The 21,775-nt window shown below is 52.6% G+C and overlaps 1 protein-coding gene across 2 annotated transcripts; it reads right to left on the bottom strand.

The window, feature by feature from the left end:
- Positions 1–3,127: 3,127 nt before the first annotated feature.
- Positions 3,128–20,318, bottom strand: AMZ1 (archaelysin family metallopeptidase 1; the record flags this gene model as incomplete). 2 transcript variants are annotated; one of them, XM_081256449.1, is made up of 6 exons in its annotated part: positions 3,128–3,670; positions 8,077–8,184; positions 8,689–8,834; positions 9,152–9,280; positions 18,681–18,848; positions 20,015–20,318. In XM_081256449.1, the coding sequence occupies 6 exons, from the start codon at positions 20,316–20,318 to the stop codon at positions 3,128–3,130; spliced, it is 1,398 nt and encodes a 465-aa protein (XP_081112575.1). The 2 variants fall into 2 exon arrangements, with proteins under 2 accessions (XP_081112575.1, XP_081112574.1); XM_081256448.1 differs by having other exon boundaries at positions 8,077–8,253.
- Positions 20,319–21,775: the final 1,457 nt, after the last annotated feature.

Raw genomic sequence — 21,775 nt, forward strand, 5'->3', positions numbered from 1 at the left:
TGTGTGTGTGTGTGTGTGTGTGTGTGTGTGTGTGTGTGTGTGTGTGTGTGTGTGTGTGTGTGTGTGTGTGTGTGTGTGTGTGTGTGTGTGTGTGTGTGTGTGTGTGTGTGTGTGTGTGTGTGTGTGTGTGTGTGTGTGTGTGTGTCCCTGGAATGCTACAGCCGCTCCTTTGAACTTGGTGGGATCTAAATTTGGACTCTACGCTTTAATATTAGCTGCTTGGCTAAGCTATTGTGTGTTTATTTTTTTAAGCCCTTTCAGAGATTGCTTTCCTCCCAGAAAGGTCTGAATCAGATGTCCCATGGGACAGTATTAACAGGCCCACATCCCTCCCCTGACCCACGCTCTGGAAACAGGGGGGCCAGCAGAGGGGCTCACGGGCTAATCCCACTTTCCTGCCCCGCAGGTGGGGAGGAAGGAGTTGAGAACGATCCTCCTCTCCCTCCTCTGAGGATGAGTTTGGACTTTGAGAGGCAGGAAGAGGGTCTGCCACCTCCTGACCGGGGCCCTGCTTCCCATCCCCCCAACCAGGACGCAGTTTCCACATGTTGAGGCTACTTTTGAAGGCACGCGTGGATGTCCCAGCCCCATCTCACACAGGAACGGTGACACAACGCCATGACCCCAAAGTATTTTTAGCTCCATTCAAGCCCCTCCACCCAGTCCCACCAGAGAGTGAGGGGCTCCGAGCGGGTCCGTGGGAAAGCTCGGAGACCTCTCGTCCTGACTTGCAGGGGGGCCTTTGACAGATGAGGAGATGAGAAAGCATGAGATGAGATGACACTGACTCGGTGCTTTTGCGTAAGTAAAAACCAGGCCCTTGTTTCTCGGAAACCGTTATCTGAAGCTATTTCAGCTCAGCCCCGTTAAGGTGCCCAGCTGTACCCAGTCTGAGCCTGAAATTGGTGAGCCGTGACTTTGCTATGGGAGATGGCGTTCGTGAGCCCCTCCTCTGCCAAAAGCCACTCCCTGGGGACTGTCCCCAACTGCTCTCCACCCCCAGCAGGGGCAGAACCTGGCTGATATTTGAGCAGAGGGAGGACACTATCATCTCTGCTCCTAAACGTTTTGCTTTCAAAACTTTCCTCCCAGCAGCTGTCTTTAAAGAGTGTCCTCCATCTGCAACTGATGAAGGCCGTGGAGGAAGTGGCTTGTCCCTCCCCACTTCAGAATGCTTTTCTGGGACACTCGTCACAGTTTGGAGCCAAAGGCCACGGTTGCAGAGAGACGGCACCAAGAATCTCGTGACGACCCCCTTGAGCGCCCTCCCTCAGTCTGTGCCAGGCTCTTCTCTCTTAGTCACCTGTGTGTGTGCCTACATCATTCCAGTCGTTAATCTTTTGCAGAAGAAAAACAGGTACGATTTTGTCGCAGGTATGATGGCCAATCTGAGCAGCAAACACTAACTGAGGCAGGTTTTTCATAAATGTTTTCTCACCTCCCAGGCTCTTCCAGAACCTCACCACACCCCTGTGAAGAGGTGGGATCTACATCCCCTCCCTGTGTGTGAGCCTGGGTGAGCCTTTCAGGCGGCCTTAACAGAGTACAGCTGAGTCCTGAGAGGCTACACGTCTTCCACGTGACTCCAGGAAATCCCTCCTTTGGTAGCCAGCCGCCCTACTACACGGAAGCCCAAGCCACCCGGACAGAACCAAGGCCCTGGCCCTCGGCCATCACATGGCAGCCCCGTGAGCGAGCCGTCCTAGAGCCGGGGCTCTCCAGCCCAGCCCCAGGGGCAGACCTGCCCCACCAAGCTCCGTCCACACTGCAGCTTTCTGAGCGGCATAGGTTGCTGGGGTTTGAAGCCACTAAGGGGTGAGCGGTTTGTTCACAGTGACAGACTCTGAGGCCTCCTTCTCTTCCTCCGTCGTGCTATCTGCGGGGTCGGCCCAGCACACGTTCTGCAGAGCCTGGCACGTCCTCTTCTCCCCCGTCAGTTACCTCTGGATCCTCGCGATGCACCTTCAACCCCATGAAAAAGACAACGCGGGTCTGAAGAGCTGCATCCTTGCTGCTTTATCTTCAGGATGGTCTCATCCCTTCACATCTTTCTGGGGCTGGAACCTACACATCACAAGGAGGCTTCAGGTGTCCTTGCTCAGGGGGCAACCCTCCTGATTCTATATTTGTAGTTTGTACTGTTTTTCTTAGCAGGCCCCCCAAACTGTCTAAGCTATATGCACAAAATGTAGGAGCTGCTCCTGTTGCCTCTCCAGGTGGGAAGGAGCCGCGCCTACCCATCACTCCACGGGAGCTCTGCTGTCCGGATGAGAAGCATCTCTCCCCAGGACTTGTGAGCAGCAGCCCGGGGCATTTGATAATGAAAACGGGGTCAGTAGGTCAGGAAAACCTAACAATCAAATGTGTGAGTTGCACGTAAAGAAGTTTCAAAGAACAGGAAGCAAAGTTTGACGGAATTAAAGGAAGACAGACAGTTGCACTGGGGTGGTGGATATTTTAACATCTAAACCACTTGTTCTCTCAGCAACTGGTCAAACTAGACCAAAAAACACAGACACAGGTGTTCGGAACAAAGCTCTCATCTCCTTGCCCTCACCGGTGTTGGGGTCCAGGCCACCTTTGTCAGAAAACTGTCCTGAGGATGGAGCCGCGGTTTGCTTCCACCTCTGCAAGTCACAGCAGGCAGCAGCACCTTCAGACCTGCACACGGGACACCCTCCCTTCCCGCAGCAGTTGTCAGAAGAAGTGGCACATCTCTGGGCACGTGGTCTGGTAGGCGGTGGCCACCCGGAACTTTCAGGGAGACGCCCACGCCAAGTTCCAAGGTTAGAGTGCGGTTAGTGCCGCAGAAAGGGGCCCTTTCTACGGGCTTGGGGTCGGGGGAGGCGGGGGACCTTGTAGATTGCAACAAGACCCCCTTTGCCCCCCTTTGAGCGGAGGACCCACGTTGGGGACTTGCAGTCTGAGTTCGCCGCAGGAGAGACAGGCACCTGCTCTGTGCAGTCGGGTGCGGCCCAAGGACGGCCCTCGGCCGCGTCACGAGGCTGCGGTTGGGACTCGGGGTGCGGGGTCCACGTGCAGACGGATCGCCTTCCGCTTCCCGAGACACCGTCCCTTCCTCCCGCTGCCGGGCCCGCAGCGCCCTGGAGGAGACGCACCAGCCGTGCTAATTGTCCTCCGCCTTCCAGCGCCGCGGGGACGCCTCAGCCCTGGACGGTTTGCGAGCGCTCAGCTTCCGCCTGAGGGAGGAGAACTTGTCGCCCAGGACTCGGCGCAGCCCCGCGCCGTCTCGGCCGCAGGGCGGGTCCTGCCGGGGGGCCGGGAGCCGCCCCGTGAACAGGTCCCAGCGGGCCAGGGCGTCCACGGCGCCGTCCACCCGCGCCAGCTCCTCCTCGGTCACGTCCCTCTCCAGGGCCTGGATGCAGGCCGCCAGCCAGCGCCCGTGCTCCGCCAGGGCCTCCCCCGGACTCTCCGCGGCCGCCAGGGAGCCCAGCCCATCCTCGGGCTCCAGCTCCGGGCCCGCGGGGAAGGCGTGGCTCCAGGCGTCCGGGGACAGGGGCTCCGACAGGCCGCTGCCCGGCTCCGAGTCGCTCTCGCCGCACAGGCCCGAGTCCGCGCTGCAGGGCAGGGTGTCGTCCGACACGGACGGCTCCCCAGCCGCCGGCCCAGGCCGCGTCCCCGCCGCCGCTAGCGTCCAGGTGTACAGTCTCTACGAGGGAGAGACGCGGGCTGAGTCGGCCTGTCCGGCCCCCTTCCCTCGCCAGGGAGCCGCCAGGAGACCCAGCCCCTCTCCCGAGGGGACCCCACTGTGCCCACGACCCAGGGCGAGTGGCAGTCTGGTGCCACAGGGGCCCTCGGAATGGGGCCTCTAAAGACAGTGAACTTGCAGGAGCTTTGCAAGCCTGACGGTTATTCGTGGATAATTGAGCTGACTTGTTAACACTCTGTTCAAAGCAAAGGGAATGATGGTTTTCCTACATCCCACTAGCGCCTCTGCGCGTGATGCATCCGGGCATCAGAGATGCGATCAGCTACTGCCCACCTCCTCCCCACTCTCCTCCCGTGATGGCTCAGAGCTGGCCGTGGTGGAGTCTTTACACCATGGAAACTGCCAGATACTCCCAATCGAGGCTTTTTCCTTAGAGGGTGCTTACCAGCACACCGCTGACTGATGGGAACAGATCCAGAGCAGGCCCCGGGCACCCCCCTCGAGGTTAGGAGTCGCGGGAAGGCACGCGTCAGGGGAGGGGGACGAAGGGCCTGAAAGTTCGGGTCCGATAGGCGAGCAAGACCCCAAGAAAGGAAGTGGTGAGAAACCCCAGACCTTCTGTAGGCCGCAGCTGCCCCCCCTCCACCTTACAAGCACATGAGGATAATGAACAGCTTCCGGCCAAGTCCCCACCCCTGCGCTTGGTGGGGCAGGCGCTCTGGTGACGGTGACGCCCACGCCCGTCGCATCCTGCTGAGCGCTGTCAGCCAGTCGGCAGCAGAGACACCTCCCTACGGGGGGGCTGCCTCTGGGCCCCCTCTCCAGCGAGGCAGGCTGCCTCCTCAGCGCCCCTCGACGCGCTATTTACCCCAGAGACATTCAGAGGAGACCCAGGCCGAGAGGCAACTCTGACCTGGACGTGCCCAGCCCCGTGTTCAGGGGTCCCCAGCCTGGGGTCCCCGACCAGCAGCAGCCTGGGAGCCCGCTAGAAACGTAGAGCCAACGCCTCCACAAGCAGCGGATCATCAACTCCTGCCTGTCCAAGAGCCGCTCCCCCGAGTCCAGCCCCCAGAGCCAGTGGGCTGCAGGGGCTGACCATCTCCCAGAGGAGGACGGGCTTCCCAGAACCTCAGCCACGACGAGATTCACTTGACGCGTCTGGCTTAAAACTTTGGGTCTTCAAAGTAAGCCCAAGCTGTTTTGTTGGTGGGCCTATGCCTTCATTTAACTTGGTATTTTCATCCAAAGTTGGATTTAAAGAAGAAATTACCACTCTTCCAAAAGATTGAAGAGGAGGGAACACTCCCAAAGCCATTCTATGAAGCTACCATCACCCTGATACCAGAAACAACGATACCACCAAAAAAGAAAATTACACACCAATATCTTTGATGACTACAGATGCAAAAATTCTTGACAAAATATTAGCAAACCAAATCCAACAACACATTAAAAAGTTCATACACCACAACCAAGTGGGATCCATCCCAAGTTCACAAGGATGGTTCAATATATGCAAATCAATCAATGTGATACACCACTTTAACAAAAGAAGACAAAAACCACATGATCATCTCAATAAATGCAGAAAAACATTTGACGAAATTCAACATTATGATAAAAACTCTTACCGAAGTGGGTAGAGAGGGAACATATCTCCACATAATAAAAGCCATTTATGACAAACCCACAGCCAACATAATACTCAACTGTGAAAAGCTGAAAGCCTTCCCACTAAAATCTGGAACAAGACAAGGATGCCCACTCACACCACTTCTATTCAATATAGTATTGGAAGTCCTAGCCACAGCAATCAGACAAGGAAAAGAAAGAAAAGGTATCCAAATTGGAAGGGAAGAGGTAAAACTGTCACTCTATGTAGATGACATGATACTATAAATAGAAAACCCTAAAGACTCCACACAAAAACTACTAGAATTGGTTGCATTTCTTTACACTAGCAATGAAATATCAAAAAGGGAATGTAAAAAAGAAAATACCTTTTAAAATTGCACCACAAAATTAAAATACCAAGGCGGTGAAAGTCTTATATGCTGAGATCTATAAAACATTAATAAAGGAAACTAAAGATGATTCAAAGAAATGGAAAGATATCCCATGCATTTTGGATTGGAAGAATTAATATTGTTAAAACGGCAATACTACCCAAAGCAATCTACAGGTTTAATGCGATCCCTATCAAATTACCCATGACATTTTTCACAGAACTAGAACAAATAATCCAATAATTTATATGGAACCATAAAAGACCCAGAATTGCCAAAGCAATCCTGAGGGGGGGAGTGGAAAGCAGGAGGCATAACCCTCCCAGACTTCAGACAATACTACAAAGCTACAGTAATCAAAACTGTGGTATTGGCACAAAAACAGACATATGGATCAATGGAACAGAATAGAGAGCCCAGACATAAACCCACACACCTAAGGTGAATTAATCTTCGACAAACGATACAAGAATATAAAGTGGGAAGAAGATAGCCTCTTCAGCAAGTGGTGCCAGGAAAGTTGGACAGCTGCATGTAAATCAGTGAAATTAGAACACACCCTCACACCATGCATAAAAAGAAACTCAAAAGGGCTTAAAGAGTTAAACATAATACATGACACCATAAAACTAGAAGAGAGTATAGCCAAAACATTCTCTGATATAAATCATACAAATGTTTTCTTAGGTCAGTCTCCCAAGGCAATAGAAATAAAAACAAAAATAAATAAATGGGACCTAATCAAACTTACAAGCTTTTGTACAGCAAAGGAAACCATAAATCAAATGAAAAGACAACCTATGAAATGGGAGAAAGTTTTTGCAAATGAGGCGACTGACAAGGGCTTAATCTCCAAAATATACAAACAGCTCATACAACTCAATAACAAAAAAAAAAAAACCACCCAGTCAAAAACTGGGCAGAAGACCTAAATAGACATTTCTCCTAAGAAGACATATAGATGGCCAATAGGCACATAAAAAGATGCTCAACATCACTAATTATTAGAGAAATGCAGATCAAAACTACAAGGAGGTATCACCATACACCAGTCAGAGTGGCCATCATTAAAAAGTCTACAAATAACAAATGCTGGAGAGGGTGTGGAGAAAAGGGAACCCTCCTACACTGTTGGTGGGAAGGTAAACTGGTGCAGCTACTAGGGAAAACAGTATGGAACTTCCTCAGAAAACTAAAAATAGAATTACCATATGATCCAGCAATTCCACTGCTGGGCATATATCCAGACAAAACTCTAATCCAAAAAGATAAATGCACCCCTACGTTCACAGCAGCACTATTTACAAAAGCCAAGACAAAAACAACCTAAATGTCCATTGACAGATGAATGGATAAAGAAGATGTGGTACATATATACAATGGAATACTACTCAGCCATAAAAAAGAATGAAATAATGCCAATTGTAGCAACATGGATGCAACTAGAGATTATCATACTAAGTGAATTAAGTCAGAGAAAGAAATACCATATGATATCACTTATATGTGGAATCTAAAAAATGACACAAGTGAACATATCTACAAAACAGAAACAGACTCACAGATGTAGAGAACAGACTTGTGGTTGCCAAGGGGGAGGGGGGTGGAAGAGGAATGGATGGGGAGTTTGGAACTATTACATATAGAATGGATAAACAACAAGGTCCTACTGTATAGCACAGAGAACTATATCCAATATCCTAGGATAAACCGTAATGGAAAAGAATATACAAAAGAATGTATGTATATATATATGTATAACTGAGTCACTTTGCTGTACAGCAGAAATCAATACAACATTGTAAATCAACTATACTTCAATTAAAAAATAATAAAAGATTTTTTAAAAGAGAAAATAACCACCACCTGCCTTTGAACTGTGAACTCAGGGTAAAGTGTCTGAGTTTGCAAACGAACTTCCCCGTAGGATAAGGTTTCTCCCTGCAGTGAAGCAGATGGACCCGGTTCCCTAGGGTCCCTCCTGGGCCCTGCTGCCCGGCAGTGCCTCGTGCGGACAGCAGAGGGCAGCATCGCCGCGCTGGCTCAGCCCCCGCGCAGGGCGGGGCCGGATTAAGAGCAGCTCCTGCCTTTCCACAGTGATTCTTGGTTAGTCTGGTTCCGCCTCCTCCTCCGGAGGGGCTGTGAGCCAATTAGGGAGAAAGTGTTGCTGGGGAAGGCCCCCTTGCCAGAACCGGCCCGAGTACAGGAAGCTCTAGGACAGGGTCTAGTACACGGTCAGTGCCCGGTAAAGACCGGCTCTGATTAGGGTTGCCTGGGAAATAAAAGCCGTGCGCCCCTGTGGTGACAGCCACCAGCACTGGGCCAGGCGCCTGGCGGAGGACTCAGCCAGACCCACGAGATCCGCAGACCTGTTCACCCCTCCCCCTGCCCGCGACTCACCTTGTACCTGTCCACAAGCTTGAAGCCCAGGATGTGCTGCAGCTTCCGAAGGCAGACGGGGCAGAGGTCCGGGGGCCGCCGCAGGGCCTCGTCCAGGCTGAGGGCGCCCTGCATGAGGCAGCGGAGCCAGCGGCAGTTCCCCAGGCCCAGGAGGTGGCAGAGCTCGTGGCACGTGACCTGAGGGAGAAGGTCCCCACCGCCTTGCACCCTGGGGCCCGCCACCCGCCGATCCCCGGGACCCCTGGGTGCGGGGGCTACTCTGGGCTCCAGGGAGAAAGGCAAGCTGGTGTGGTCAGCTCTAGGGGCCTCAGAGCATGGAGGTTTGGGTGTCAGACAGACGAGGGCTCAAATCCCAGCCCTGCCACTTGAGAGCTGTGTGACCTTGGACAAAGCACTTGGCGTTTCTGAGCCTTAGTGGCCAGAGTCCCTCAAGTGAAGGATGGTCCTCAGCACTGTGAGGGCTGGACCCAGGGCTCGATGGCCGTCCACTCACGCCCTTCTGTCTGATTCCACGCCCTAGCATCTTCCTGGAGCTCGCCGGAACCCCCAGCAGCCCCTCCTCTTCCTGTCCCCCACCTTCTCCCGCCACCTGGGCAGCACCTCAACACCCACCTTGCAGCACTGGACCATCCCCAGGGCGCTGAAGCACACGGCCCGGCCTCTGTCCTGCAGGGGTGCCTCGGGGGCCAGGTCAGGGGTGCTGGGCCCCTGCTGCAGGGATTCCCCCGAGAAGCGTGCAAAGCTGCAGACGCCCACTTCTGGGGAGAGGCAGAGAAGCGGAGGCTCCAGGAGCGGCCTCAGCTCAGGGAGCCCACGGGCAAGGCCACCCTCCTCGGGATGCACATGTCCTAGAGGCCCCGCCCTGCCAGCGCGGCCGGTGAAGGAGGCCCCGGGGCCTGGCCCAGGAGGGGCGAGAACTGGGACTGCAGGTTCAAGAGAGCATTTCCATATATGCCCATTCTCTCCCCCAGGAGGGGTTCTGGGAGAAACAGCGAGGGGATGATGTCCCCACGTGTTCCAGGCCCTGTTCCCAAGCCTCAGGGCTGAGGCAGGAGGCCCCCAGGTGCCGGCTCACCATGCCCTGGGAGGAACGTGCCGAAGGTGAAGGTCCAGGCCTCGCGGGGGTACAGGTCGGACAGCGTGAGGCCCAGCACGCATAACGCATCGCCCGGCTTGCTGCTCTTCAGGAAAGACAGGATGCCGTCTGCGGGGACAGGGCCAGAGAGGGCAGTGAGGAGGGGGCTGGGCCCCCCGCTCCGGGCCCATCCCCCTTTCTCTGCCTGGGACCAGCTCGTCCCACAGTCGGACGCAAGCTAGTGACATTCCGTGAAAAACTCAGACTGAGGCCGAAAACTCAGCAGACAAGCTGCACCATGTGAAGCGGGGGCTACGGGCCTGGGCCTCGGGGGGAAGAAAGAGCTCAGGTTTGGACAGGGTAGTCCAAGTGGGGACACCAAAAAAGCCGCCGGGCCAACGAGACCAGTGTTCGTGGGAAGAGCCATTGCAGCCTCGGGCAGCTGATTGATGGCCCCAAAGACGTGGCATCTCATCCCCGGGACCTGTGCGTGCGTTCCTCACCTGGCAGAAGGGAACAGATGTGGTTAAATTAAAGGTCTCCCAGTGGGAAGGTGATTCTGGATTACCCAGCTGGACCCGATGGAATCACCAGGGTCCTCACGAGAGGAGGCAGGAGGGTCAGAGAGAGCTGAAGGGGCCACAGCGCCGGCTCTGGAGGAGGAGGGGCTGCAAGGCCAGGAAACGGGGTCTCCCCGGAGCCTCCCGAAGGAGCCAGCCCTGCCGGTGCCTGGATTTTAGTCCTGGGAGACTTCCATCCTCAGAACTGTAAGAGAACGAGTGTTGTTTAAGCTGCTAAGTCACTGCTAAGCAAGTGGTTACAGCAGTTCCCGGGAGCGCGGGTGTAGACGCGTGGCTGAGGCGGGGTGTGAAGGAGCCCCGAGCGCACAGGCAGAGGGCTGCGAGGCCCACGACCAGGAGGGTCTCAGAGTGATGGGGCGGGGGAGAGGGGAGGCGATACAACCGGGAGACAAAGACCTTCTCCAAGGGCTGTGGCTACAGAGAGGAGCTGAGAAGCAGGGTGGCAGCTGGCGGGGCACAGCGGGCCAGAGAGCGTGTTAGGACGGGAGGAGTCGCAGCAGCTCGTCCGTCCGAGGGGGGACGGCGGGGAGAGCTGCCGGGTGGGTGGGAGCAGGCGCAGGCGGGGGGCGGAGGGCTCGGGCGGGTCCGTGAAGAGCGGCTAGGCCAACAGTCCACGACGGGGAGCACGGATGCAGCAGGCGGGGAGCCGCCGTCAGGGAAGCTTGGCGGTCCCCCTTTGTCTGTATTTCCTCAGCAAAAAAAAAGCAAGGTCGTTGTCAGAAGGAAGGGGAAGGAGAAGACCTGAGGGCCCGGGGCGCCGGGCACCACCCAGGACCCCTCGGGCCTACAGTCGTGCATTGAGGGGACCACCGGAGGGTGCGTTTTTCTCCAGCCGCGTTCAGCTGCCGGGGAGACAGGAGTCAGATTTACCCAGGTGTGGACAGGAGGGGAAGAGGGTGGCCGAGCCGGGAGGGTAGGAGTCAGGGCAGGAAGCAGATCCAGACAGCGCGACGGGGGAAGGACCAGCGGGTTGTACCTGATGATCAAGGAACCGTTAGCAGGAAACTGGAGAGACGGCGGGAAATGTCGGGGGTGGGGGGTGGCGTTGAGAGTGAGATGCTTGAAAGCCCCGCTGCAGAGATGGCACAGTTGCGGGTCATGACAAGGCCTAGCCCAGCACTGTCCGTAGAAACACAGTGTGACCTGAATGTGTGACTGAGTTTTAAGTTTTACTAATTTTAAAGTAAATTAAAACATCAAATTGATTTTAATAATATACATATTTTAACCTAACATATCCAAAATTTTAACATGTCATCAAGTATTAAAAAGTAAGATTGTTTACGTAGTTTTTCATGCTGAGTCTTCAATGCGGGTGTGCGTGTGTGTGTTAAGTAGCCACATGTGGCCAGTGGCTGCTGTCCGGACAGCCCAGGTCCAGGTGTGACCTTGGGATGAGTGGCTGAGACCTTGGAGGAGACCAACGAATGTTAGTTCTTAAGGTGAGTGACACTGACAGTGATGATTGTTACAGGTTGAGCTGTGTCTCCACAGAAAGATAATGTGGAAGTCGTAATGCCCGGTACGTGAAATGTGACCTTACTTGGGGACAGGGTTTGCAGATGTAATCAAGTTAAGGTGAGGTCAGTAGGGTGGGCCTAATCCAATTCGCCTGGGGTCCTTCTAAGAGGAGAAGCGACACAAGCTACGTGATGATTGAGGCCGAGGTTGGACCAAGGACCACCGGCCGCCACCAGGGGTGGAGGAGGTGAGGAGGGGTCTCCCGGAGCGTTCACAGGGGACAGGGCCGGCCAACACCTTGGTCTCAGAATTCTGGTCTCCGGACCGTGAGATAACACACTTTTGCTGTTTTAAGCCACCCAGTTTGTGGTGCTTCGTTACAGCGGCCGCAGGAAACGAACACAGCCATCTAAACCACGTAATCTGACCACGGGAATCCCACCTCTCATGGCCTCTGCACGCCACCTGCTTGCTGAGCCCTCCCGGGCCCCATTCCTTCCTAGTGGCCCACGAAGCCTAGGGCGGGGGAAACAGCAGTCTGTTCAGCAGTCAGCAGAGATGGACACCCAGACCCAGGCACCACAGCCCCTGGGGCAGCTGGACAGATGCTGGGTTTCCCCCGAGTCGGGCAGAAGCAACGGCAGGCGTGGTGGCGCCGCACGGGGCAGGAGGGGCGGGGCCCAGGCCGGCCACTGCTCCTCGGGCCCCGCTCAGACCCTCGGGGGCGGGGGAGGGCTGTGCCCAGTGAGGGACCGAGGCTGCAGTCTGGGACAGAGAAAGGGGCGCGCCACCGTTGGGATGGCACCCACCCGGCCAGTAGTCCCTGTCAGCCCCAGAAACTCAACAGCAGCTGTAACAGCACACTACCTGCCACTACAAGATAACCAAACAAGCCGAGTGAAACACAAAGAACAGCTTCTTAAGGCATTGAAGATGGGGGACGGGTGGCTACAGGGGGCACGGAGGAAGGCTTGGGGGGGCGAGGCAAGCTATTCTACACACTCTTATGGTGATGGCTATGTGATGTGTGTGTGTGTGTGTGTCAGGACTCAGAACGGTTACACCCAGAAGGAATAATTTCTCTATATGTAAATTATGCCTCAATAAACAGGACTTTTAAAACACCAGAGACCTAATGAGAAACTAGAAACAGGGAGAAGATTAGAATCCCAAGAGATGAAGCTGAGCTGTTTCTGAGGCGGGGGATGGGAAGGTGACCCTGATGACACAGCCCCTGCTCTGCCGGCTACCCCAAAGGGCCGCACCCGGGGAGAGGAAGGCTGTACTCCTGGGGTCATCAGGGTGGCCCAGACCGTCAGCTCCCTTTGGTGCCTGGCCAAGGAGAAATAAAATCCTCTCTGCAGAAAAACTACATCATCCCAGGCCACAAATTCTTCTAAAAGTTAAACTAATTTTTCACATAAGACGTCCAGCTAACAATCAAAAATAAGACACACAATGAGGCAAAAGAACCAAGACAGAATTAGCAGAAATAGCACAAAGAGCAACATGGGCGCTCCAAATGCTGGACTCACAGACACAGATTATAAAGCGATTATGCTCATAGATATAAATGCTAAATGTAATTTTAGCCGGGAATTGGGAATGATGAAAAAAGTGACACTGGGACATCCCTGGCAGTCCAGTGGTTAAGACTCTGAGCCCCCAATGCAGGGGGCCCAGGTTCCATCCCTGGCTAGGGAACTACATCCCACATGCATGCTACAACTAAGAGTTCACATGCCACAACTAAGGATACCGCGTGCTGCAACTAAGGAGCCCTCGAGCCACGATTAAGGAGCCCACCTGCTGCAACTAAGACCTGGCACAACCAAATAAATAAATAAATAAATTTCTAAAAATTAAAAAACAAAGTGACACTGCTGCATCAAAAAGAATAAAATACCTAGGAATAAACCTACCTAAGGAGGCAAAAAACCTGTACTCGGAAAACTATAAGACACTGATGAAAGATCCTGGGACAAGATGACAGAGTAGAAGGACCCTGAGCTCCCCTCTCACGAGCACATCACAGCTAACTGCTGAACGGCCACCAGTAAAAAAGACGAATCTACCAAAAAAGATACTCCACATCCAAAGACATAAAGAAGAAACCCAAAGAGACAGTAGAAGGAGCACATTCACAATATAATCAAATCCCATACCCCACAGGTGGGTGACCCGCAGACTGGAGAACAATTATATCACAGAAGTTCTCCCACAGGAGTGAGAGTTCTGAGCCCCACACCAGGCTCCCCAGCCTAGGGGTCCAGCATTGGGAGGAGGAGCCCCAGAGCATCTGGCTTTGAAGGCCAGTGGGGCTTGAGTGCAGGAGCTCCACAGGACTGGGGAAACAGAGACTCCTTCCTCCCTTGTTGGATGCACACAAGGTCTTGTGTGCACCAGGACCCAGGGCAAAAGCAGTGACTTCATAGGAACCTGGGCCAGGCCAACCTGCTGGTCTTGGAGGGTTTCCTGGGGAGGCCGGGGGCAGCTATGGTTCACTGTGGGTCCAAGGACACTGGTGGTGGAGATACTGGGGGATATTCATCAGTGTGAGCCCTCCTGGAGGCCGCCATGTTAGCACCAAGACCTGGCCCCACCTATCAACATGGTCCAGAGTTGGGACGCCTCAGGTAAAACAACCAACAGGGCGAGAACACAACCCACCCATCAGCAAACTGGCTTCCAAAGACTTTCTGAGTCTACGGCCACCTCTAGACACACCCCTTGACACAGCCCTGCTCACCAGAGGGCCAGGACCCAGCTCCATCCACCAGAAGCCTGCACAAATTTGATAAACCTTTAGCCAGACTCATCAAGAAAAAAAGGGAGGGGCTTCCCTGGTGGCGCAGTGGTTGAGAGTCCGCCTGCCGATGCAGGGGACGCGGGTTTGTGCCCCGGTCCAGGAAGATCCCACATGCTGCGGAGCGGCTGGGCCCATGAGCCATGGCCGCTGGGTCTGCGCGTCCGGAGCCTGTGCTCCGCAACAGGAGAGGCCACAGCAGTGAGAGGCCCGCGTACCGCAAAAAAAAAAAAGAAAAGAAAAAAAGGGAGAGTGCCCAGACCAATAAAATTAGAAATGAAAAAGAAGTTACATCCAACACCACAGAAATACAAAGAACCATACGCAAAAATCTGTTGCATGCCTATACACTAACAATGAAAGTTCAGAAAGAGAAATTAAGGAAACAATCCCATTTGCCATCGCATCAAAAAGAATAAAATACCTAGGAATAAACCTACCTAAGGAGGCAAAAGACCTATACTCTGAAAACTATAAGATGCTGATGAAAGAAATCAAAGATGACACAGACAGAAAAACATACCATGTTCTTGGATCAGAAAAATTGATATTGTCAAAATGACCATACTACCCAAAGCAGCCTACAGATTTAATGCAATCCCTATCAAATTACCACAGACATTTTTCACAGAACTAGAAAAAATTTTTTTAATTTTAATGGAAACACGAAAGACTCCGAACAGCCAAAGCAATCTTGCAAAAGAAAAACAGAGCTGGAGGAATCAGGCTCCCTGCCTTCAGACTATACTACAAAGCTACAGTAATCAAAACAGCATGGTTCTAACAAAAAAACAGAAATGTAAAAACAGATAGTATAGAATTCCTAGAGGAAAGCATAAATCATAGCAGTATTTTTTTGGATCTGTCTCCTAAGGCAAAGAAAAGAAAAGCAAAAATAAACAAACAGGACCTAATTAAACTTAAAAGTTTGCACAGCAAAGAAAACCATAAACAGAACGAAAAGACAACCTACAGAATGGGACAAAATATTTGCAAATTATGCAACTGACAAGACATTAATCTCCAAATAGTTCACACAAATAGTTCATAGAGCTCAATATAAAAAAAAAAGAACCGCCCAATCGAAAAATGGGCAGAAGATCTAAATAGACATTTCTCCAAAGAAAACATACAGATGGCCAAAAGGCACATGAAAAGATGCTCAATATCACTAATTATTAGAGAAATGCAAATCAAAACTACAATGAGGTATCACCTCACCAGTCAGAATGGCCATCATCAAAAAGTCTACAAATAATAAATGCTGGAGAGGGTGTGAAGAAAAAGGAACCCTCCTACACTGCTGGTGGGAATGTAAACTGGTGCAGCTCCTATGGAAAACAACATGGAGGTTCCTTAAAAAACTAAAAATAGAACTATCATATGATCCTACATTCCCACTCCTGGGCATGTATCCAGAGAAAACTGTAATTTGAAAGGATACATGCACTCCACTGTTCATTGCAGCACTATTTACAATAGCCAAGACATGGAAGCAACCTAAATGTCCATCGACACATGAATGGATAAAGAAGAAGATGTGGTATATTCATACATGGAATATTATTCAGCCATAAGAAAGAATGAAATAATACCATTTCAGCAACATGGATGGACCTACAGATTATCATAGTAAGTGAAGTAAATCAGAGAAAGACAAATATCATATGATATTGCTTATATGTGGAATCTTAAAAAAACGGATACAAATGAACTTATATACAAAACAGAAACACAGAAAACAAACTTCTGGTTACCAAAGGGGAAGGGGAGGAGGGATAAATTAGGAGTTTGAGATGAACATATACACACGACTGTATACAAAGTAAGTAACCAAACAGGACCTGCTGTATAGCCCAGGGAACTCTACTCGATAGTTTGTAATAACATATAAGGAAAAAGAATCTGAAAAAAATAGATACATATGTATGTATAAATGAATCACTTTGTTATATACCTGAAACTAACACAACATTGTAAATCAACTATACTTCAATTAAAAAAAAAAAAAGTGAGGGGCTTCCCTGGTGGCGCAGTGGTTGAGAGTCCGCCTGCCAATGCGGGGGACGCGGGTTCGTGCCCCGGTCCGGGAGGGTCCCACATGCCGCGGAGCGACTGGGCCCGTGAGCCGTGGCCGCTGAGCCTGCGCGTCCGGAGCCTGTGCTCCACAACGGGAGAGGCCACAACGGTGAGAGGCCCGCATACCGCAAAAAAAAAAAAAAAAAAAAAAAAAAAGTGAGAGAATAATGAAGCCAAAAATAAAAATAAATAAATAAATGTTAAACTACCCTCATGTTCCTGGAATAAATATAAGTGAGTTGTAATGTATTTTACATATTTCTAGATTTGATTTGCTAATATTTTACATTAGAGTTCTTATAATATGAGAAACTGGTTTCCAATTTTCCTTACTAATAATGTCTGTAAGGGCTTCCCTGGTGGTGCAGTGGTTGAGAGTCCACCTGCCGATGCAGGGGACATGGGTTCGTGCCCCGGTCCAGGAAGATCCCACATGCTGCAGAGCGGCTAGGCCCGTGAGCCATGGCTGCTGGGCCTGCGCATCCGGAGCCTGTGCTCCGCAATGGGAGAGGCCACAACAGTAAGAGGCCCACGTACCACAAAAATAATAATAATAATAATAATAATAATGTCTGTAAAATTTTGTTATCAATATCTTGCTATTCGTATTGAAAAGAATGCAAACTGTTTCTACTTTGTCTCTCTTTTGGAAGAACAGAAGAGGCACTGATGAAAGAAACTGAAGATGACACAAACAGATGGAAAGATATAACCATGTTCTTGGATTGGAAAAATCAATATTGTTAAAATGACTATACTACCCAAAGCAATCTACAGATTCAAAGCAATCCCTATCAAATTACCAATGGCATTTTTTTCACAGTACTGGAACAAATAATTTTAGAATTTGTATGGAAACAAAAAAGACCCCAAACAGCCAAAGCCATCTTGAGAAAGAAAAACAGAGCTGGAGGTATCACACTCCCTGAATTCAGGCTATATTACAAAGCTACAGTAATCAAAACAGTATGGGGGACTTCCCTGGTGGTGCAGTGGTTAAGAATCTGCCTGCCAGTGCAGGGGAACACAGGTTCGAGCCCTGGTCTGGGAAGATCCCACATGCCGCAGAGCAACCAAGCCCGTGTGCCACAACTACTGAGACTGCACTCTAGAGCCTGCGAGCCACAACTACTGAACCTGTGTGCCACAACTGCTAAAGTCCATACGCCTAAAGCCTGTGCTCAGCAACAAGAGAAGCCACCACGGTGAGAAGCACACGCACCACAGCGAAGGGTGGCCCCCACGTGCTGCAAATAAAGAAAGCCCTTGCACAGCAACAAAGACCCAACACAGCCAAAAATTAATTGATTAATTAATTAATCTAAGAAAAAAAAGAACAGTACGGTACTGGCACAAAAACAGAAATATAGATCAATGATACAAGATAGAAAGCCCAGAAATAAACCCATGTATTTATGGTCAATTAATCTATGACAAAGGAGGCAAGAATGTACAATGGAGAAAAGACAGTCTCTTCAATAAGTGGTGCTGGGAAAGCTGGATGGCTACATGTAAAGAATGAAATTAGAACATTCTCTAACACCACATACAAAAATAAACTCGAAATGGATTAAAGACCTAAATGTAAGACTGGATGCTGTAAAACTCCTAGAGGAAAACATAGGCAGAATACTCTTTGACAGAAATTGTAGCAATATTTTTTTGGATCCGCCTCCTGAAACAAAAAAAAAGCAAAAATAAACAAACGGGGACTAATTAAACCTAAAAGCTTTTGCTCAGCAAAGGAAACCATTGACAAAATGAAAAGACAACCTACAGAATGGGAGAAAATATTTGCAAATCATATGACCAATAGGGGTTAATATCCAAAATATATAAACAAGTCATACAACTCAACATCAAAAAAACAAACAATCTGATTAAAAAATAGGCAGAAGAACTGAATAGACATTTTTCCAAAGAGGAAATGGAGATGACCAACAGGCACATGAAAAGATGCTCAACATCACTAATCATCAGGGAAATGCAAATCAAAACCACAATGAGGTATCACCTCACACCTCTCAGAATGGCCATCATCAAAAAGAACACAAATAACAAATGTTGTCTAGGACGTGGAGAAAAGGGAACCCTCATACACTGTTGGTGAGAACGTAAACTGGTGCAGCCACTGTGGAAAACAGTATGGAGGTTTCTCAAAAAACTAAAAATAGAGCTACCATATGATCCAGCAATCCCACTCCTGGGTATATATCCAAAAAAAACAAAACATGAAGCCCAGTGTTTATAGCAGCATTATTTACAGTTTCCAAGATATGGAAGCAACCTAAATGTCCATCGACAGATGAAGGGATAAAGAAGATGTGGTATATATACATATATATATATGTATATATACACAATGGAATACTACTCAGCCATAAACAAGAATTAAATATTGCCATTTGCAGCAACATGGATGAACTGGGAGAGCATTTTGCTAAGTGAAATAAGTCAGAGAAAGACAAATACTATATGATATCACTTATATGTGGAATCTAAAAAAATAACAACAAACTAGTGAATATAACAAAAAGAAACACAAGCGGTGGACGCCTGCCCTCACGCTGGCCTGACCTGTGCCCACACCACATGCACTCACCTGTGTGGAGCTGGAGCCTATCAGAGTCCTGACTGGGGCGTGATGAGCAGTGGATGGACGTGGCCGCCACCGATGGCAGACACCTGACCTGCAGGCCCACGAAGAAGGCCTCTGTGCAGCTCCGCAGGTGGTCCAGAAGCGCGCCGCCTGCCGGCCCGTCGCTCAGATCTGGGGGCGGAGCAGTGCCGTCAGGCCCCCTGCCCGCTCCTCGGAGCCCCCATCTGCCTGCGCCCAGCACCCTGGACACAGACCAAGGCTGGAAGCCAGGAGACCTGCGAGAAGGTGGCTGCAGTGTCCCCAGGCCAGCGGCTTGCCCAGGAGGTGATTAGAAATGCAGATCCCCAGGCCCACCCCAGATCTCTGGAACCAGAGCCCGCATTTTAACAAGATGAGCTGTCAGCGGGGAGACAACATGGATGGTTTGGGAGTTTGGAAGCAGAGTCTACAGACAGAGGTGGCTGACTGGCCAGGGGAGGATGGAACAGGAGGGGTGCCTGCAGGCCTCTGGTCCTCAGGGCAGGAGGGTGGGTAATGAGCCTGCGTGGGGCAAGGCCTGCCTTGGCATGCAGAGCCAGTGGCCCGCCCCTCATCCCCAGCACCTGGCCAGCAAGCCCCAGAGAGCCTGGTCGAGGCATCTCGGCCCTTGGTCCACGCACAGCCCCTCACACCTGGCGTCCCCAGTCTGAGCGCTGGAAGACCACGCAGGAGTCCCCGAGTCCCCGCCAGGCCCTGCCAGTGTCTCCAAGTATAGCTTCGGGGCTAAGAGCAGGGCACTGGGGTCAAATCCTGCCTCTACCAGCCAACAGCTCTGTGACTTGGGCAGGTCAAGTGACCCCTCCCAGCCTCAGTGTCCTCACCGATGAAGTGGGGTAACCCTGACCCCAGCACCCCACACCACAGAGGAAGCAGCCAGTACAGTGCCTAGGACAGCACTGGCTTCAACAGATAGGGCCAGGGGTGCTTCTACCCACAGGTGGATGAGGCGGCACCTGTGGGTAGAACAGGGCAGTGATGCTGCCCAAGGGGTCCCAGGGCCCTGGGCTTTCTGAACAGCGTGGAGCTGGGGGCAGGGGGAGGGCTGAGTCTCACCCCCGAATCCCAAGCACACCAGCACATCCCCCTCGTATCAGGTCCTGCCTGGGGTCCGGGCACAGACATCCCCACCTCAGGCTAGATCTAGGCCCTCGTCCCCACCACCGGGGTGTCCTGATGGCCCAGGATGCCACCCTCCAGCTCATCGCCACTTGCTGCCCCACAGGGTCCATGCCCATGCCCGCCGGTACCCATGGGCTGCAGGTGCCCATAGGCTGCAGGTATGCACGGGCTGCAGGTACCTATGGGCTGCAGGTAAATGTGCTTCCGAGCCAGGCTCTGCTTCCGGGGCGCCAGGGCAGCGTGGAAGGTCTCGAAGTCCTCGGGAGCCTCAGGGCGGCTGAGGAGCCAGTCGAAGCCCGTGTGGATGAGCAGCGTGCGGAAGAATGTCCTCCGAGGGTTGTAGGCCTCAGCCAGGAAGAGCCGCTCGGCTGGGGAGAAGGTGGACGTGTAGAGCTGCCGCAGGGCTGGGTCGGTGGACAGCAGCGCGTCCTTCAGGGCCCGGGGGCCGAAGCTGAACTCCTGGGCTGGCCGGCACTGCAGCATGACGGGCCTGGCCACGCTGGGGAGGCCCCACGGCCGCCCATGCACCACCCAGGGCCTGGCCACCAGCTCGTCCACGGCCTTCCCTTGGGCCGAGCGCAGCGGCCACGTGGGCTCCCGGCACGTGGACCAGAGGCTGAGGGCCTGCGAGGCCCAGCTCCGCCTGGCGTCGGGCCTCCTCGGCGGCAGCAAGCGGCTCGGACACCCTCTGGCCTGTCGGCACCTGCAGGGAGACGCCCGGCTGAGCCTCCAGCCGTTCTCTCAGGCCCGGGGAAGGGGCTCTGTGGGGAGGAACGCACCCCCCAGGACACGGCAGCTGCACCCAGCCAGGCCAGGAACGCCATTTTCTCTTCTTCTCGGGGGCCGGGTCTTTAACCAGCACCAAGTGTGGGGAAGCGTCCTCCCTCCCCGGAAGCAGGGATGCGGTTTCCATGGAACCCTGGTGAGGACGGCGCAGACTCGCCCCTTCCCAGCCCTCAGGAGGGAGGGCGCGCTGGCAGTGAGATGCCCCACCCTTGTGCTGAGCACCCGCAAAGCCAGAGGCCCCTCCGCCAGGAAACCAGCCACCCCTGAGCCCTCTGTGGTCACCCCACTGCCTGGGCCACCTCAGCACCTGCAGCCACCGGCTTTCCCAGCAAGGGCCCCATGGGCCTGTGGATGAAGCCGCGATGCCCAAGTCAGCGTGGCCAGGCCAGCCAGGGGCTGGACAAGTGTCTGTGGGGAAGGAAAGCGAGCCCCACAGTGCCGGCTGCAGAAGTTTCCTAGCACAGGCGAGGGGCAGGCACACGTGCCGACCACGGAAGTGTCAGTAGGGAGACGTGGGGAAGCATCAAAGAGCACTTTAACTGCTGGGGGAGGCCAGGCGGGGAGGGGAGACGCAGCGGGGAGAACTGTGACAGTCACTTCACACAGTGGGGTTTTCCTCCCGACGCAGGAGCGGAGTCTGGCTGGTGCATCCCGGGTTAATCAGAAACAACGCGCCCTCCCACCGCACACCCCGAAAAGCTACCGGGAAGGGACTGGCTGCCGTGGGCTTGACTGTGTCTCGGAGGGGGAGGGGGAGGGGGAGGCGACGGAAGGAACAAGCCAGAGGAGAGAAGATGCACAAAGTAACAGATCAGGACTAAGGCGAGAACAGCGCTCCGGCGGGTCCCTGATTGAGAAAGCCAGGCAGATGCGCAAACCCATCTCTGCAGAGCACAAAGTCGTGAGGCCCAGACCGGCCGAACTGGAGAAACAGGAACGGCCTTGTTTTTGTGGGAAGAATAAAGAAACGAGGCTGTACTCCCTTTAGCTATAACCTCAGTTTAAAATGTTCATCCAGGGCTTCCATGGTGGCGCAGTGGTTGAGAGTCCGCCTGCCAATGCAGGGGACACGGGTTCGTGCCCCGGTCCGCGAAGATCCCACATGCCGCGGAGCGGCTGGGCCCGTGAGTCATGGCCGCTGAGCCTGCGCATCC

The sequence above is a fragment of the Mesoplodon bidens genome, assembly GCF_964165515.1.
Source record: "Mesoplodon bidens genome assembly, chromosome: 15".
Classification (NCBI taxonomy): Eukaryota; Metazoa; Chordata; class Mammalia; order Artiodactyla; family Ziphiidae; genus Mesoplodon; species Mesoplodon bidens.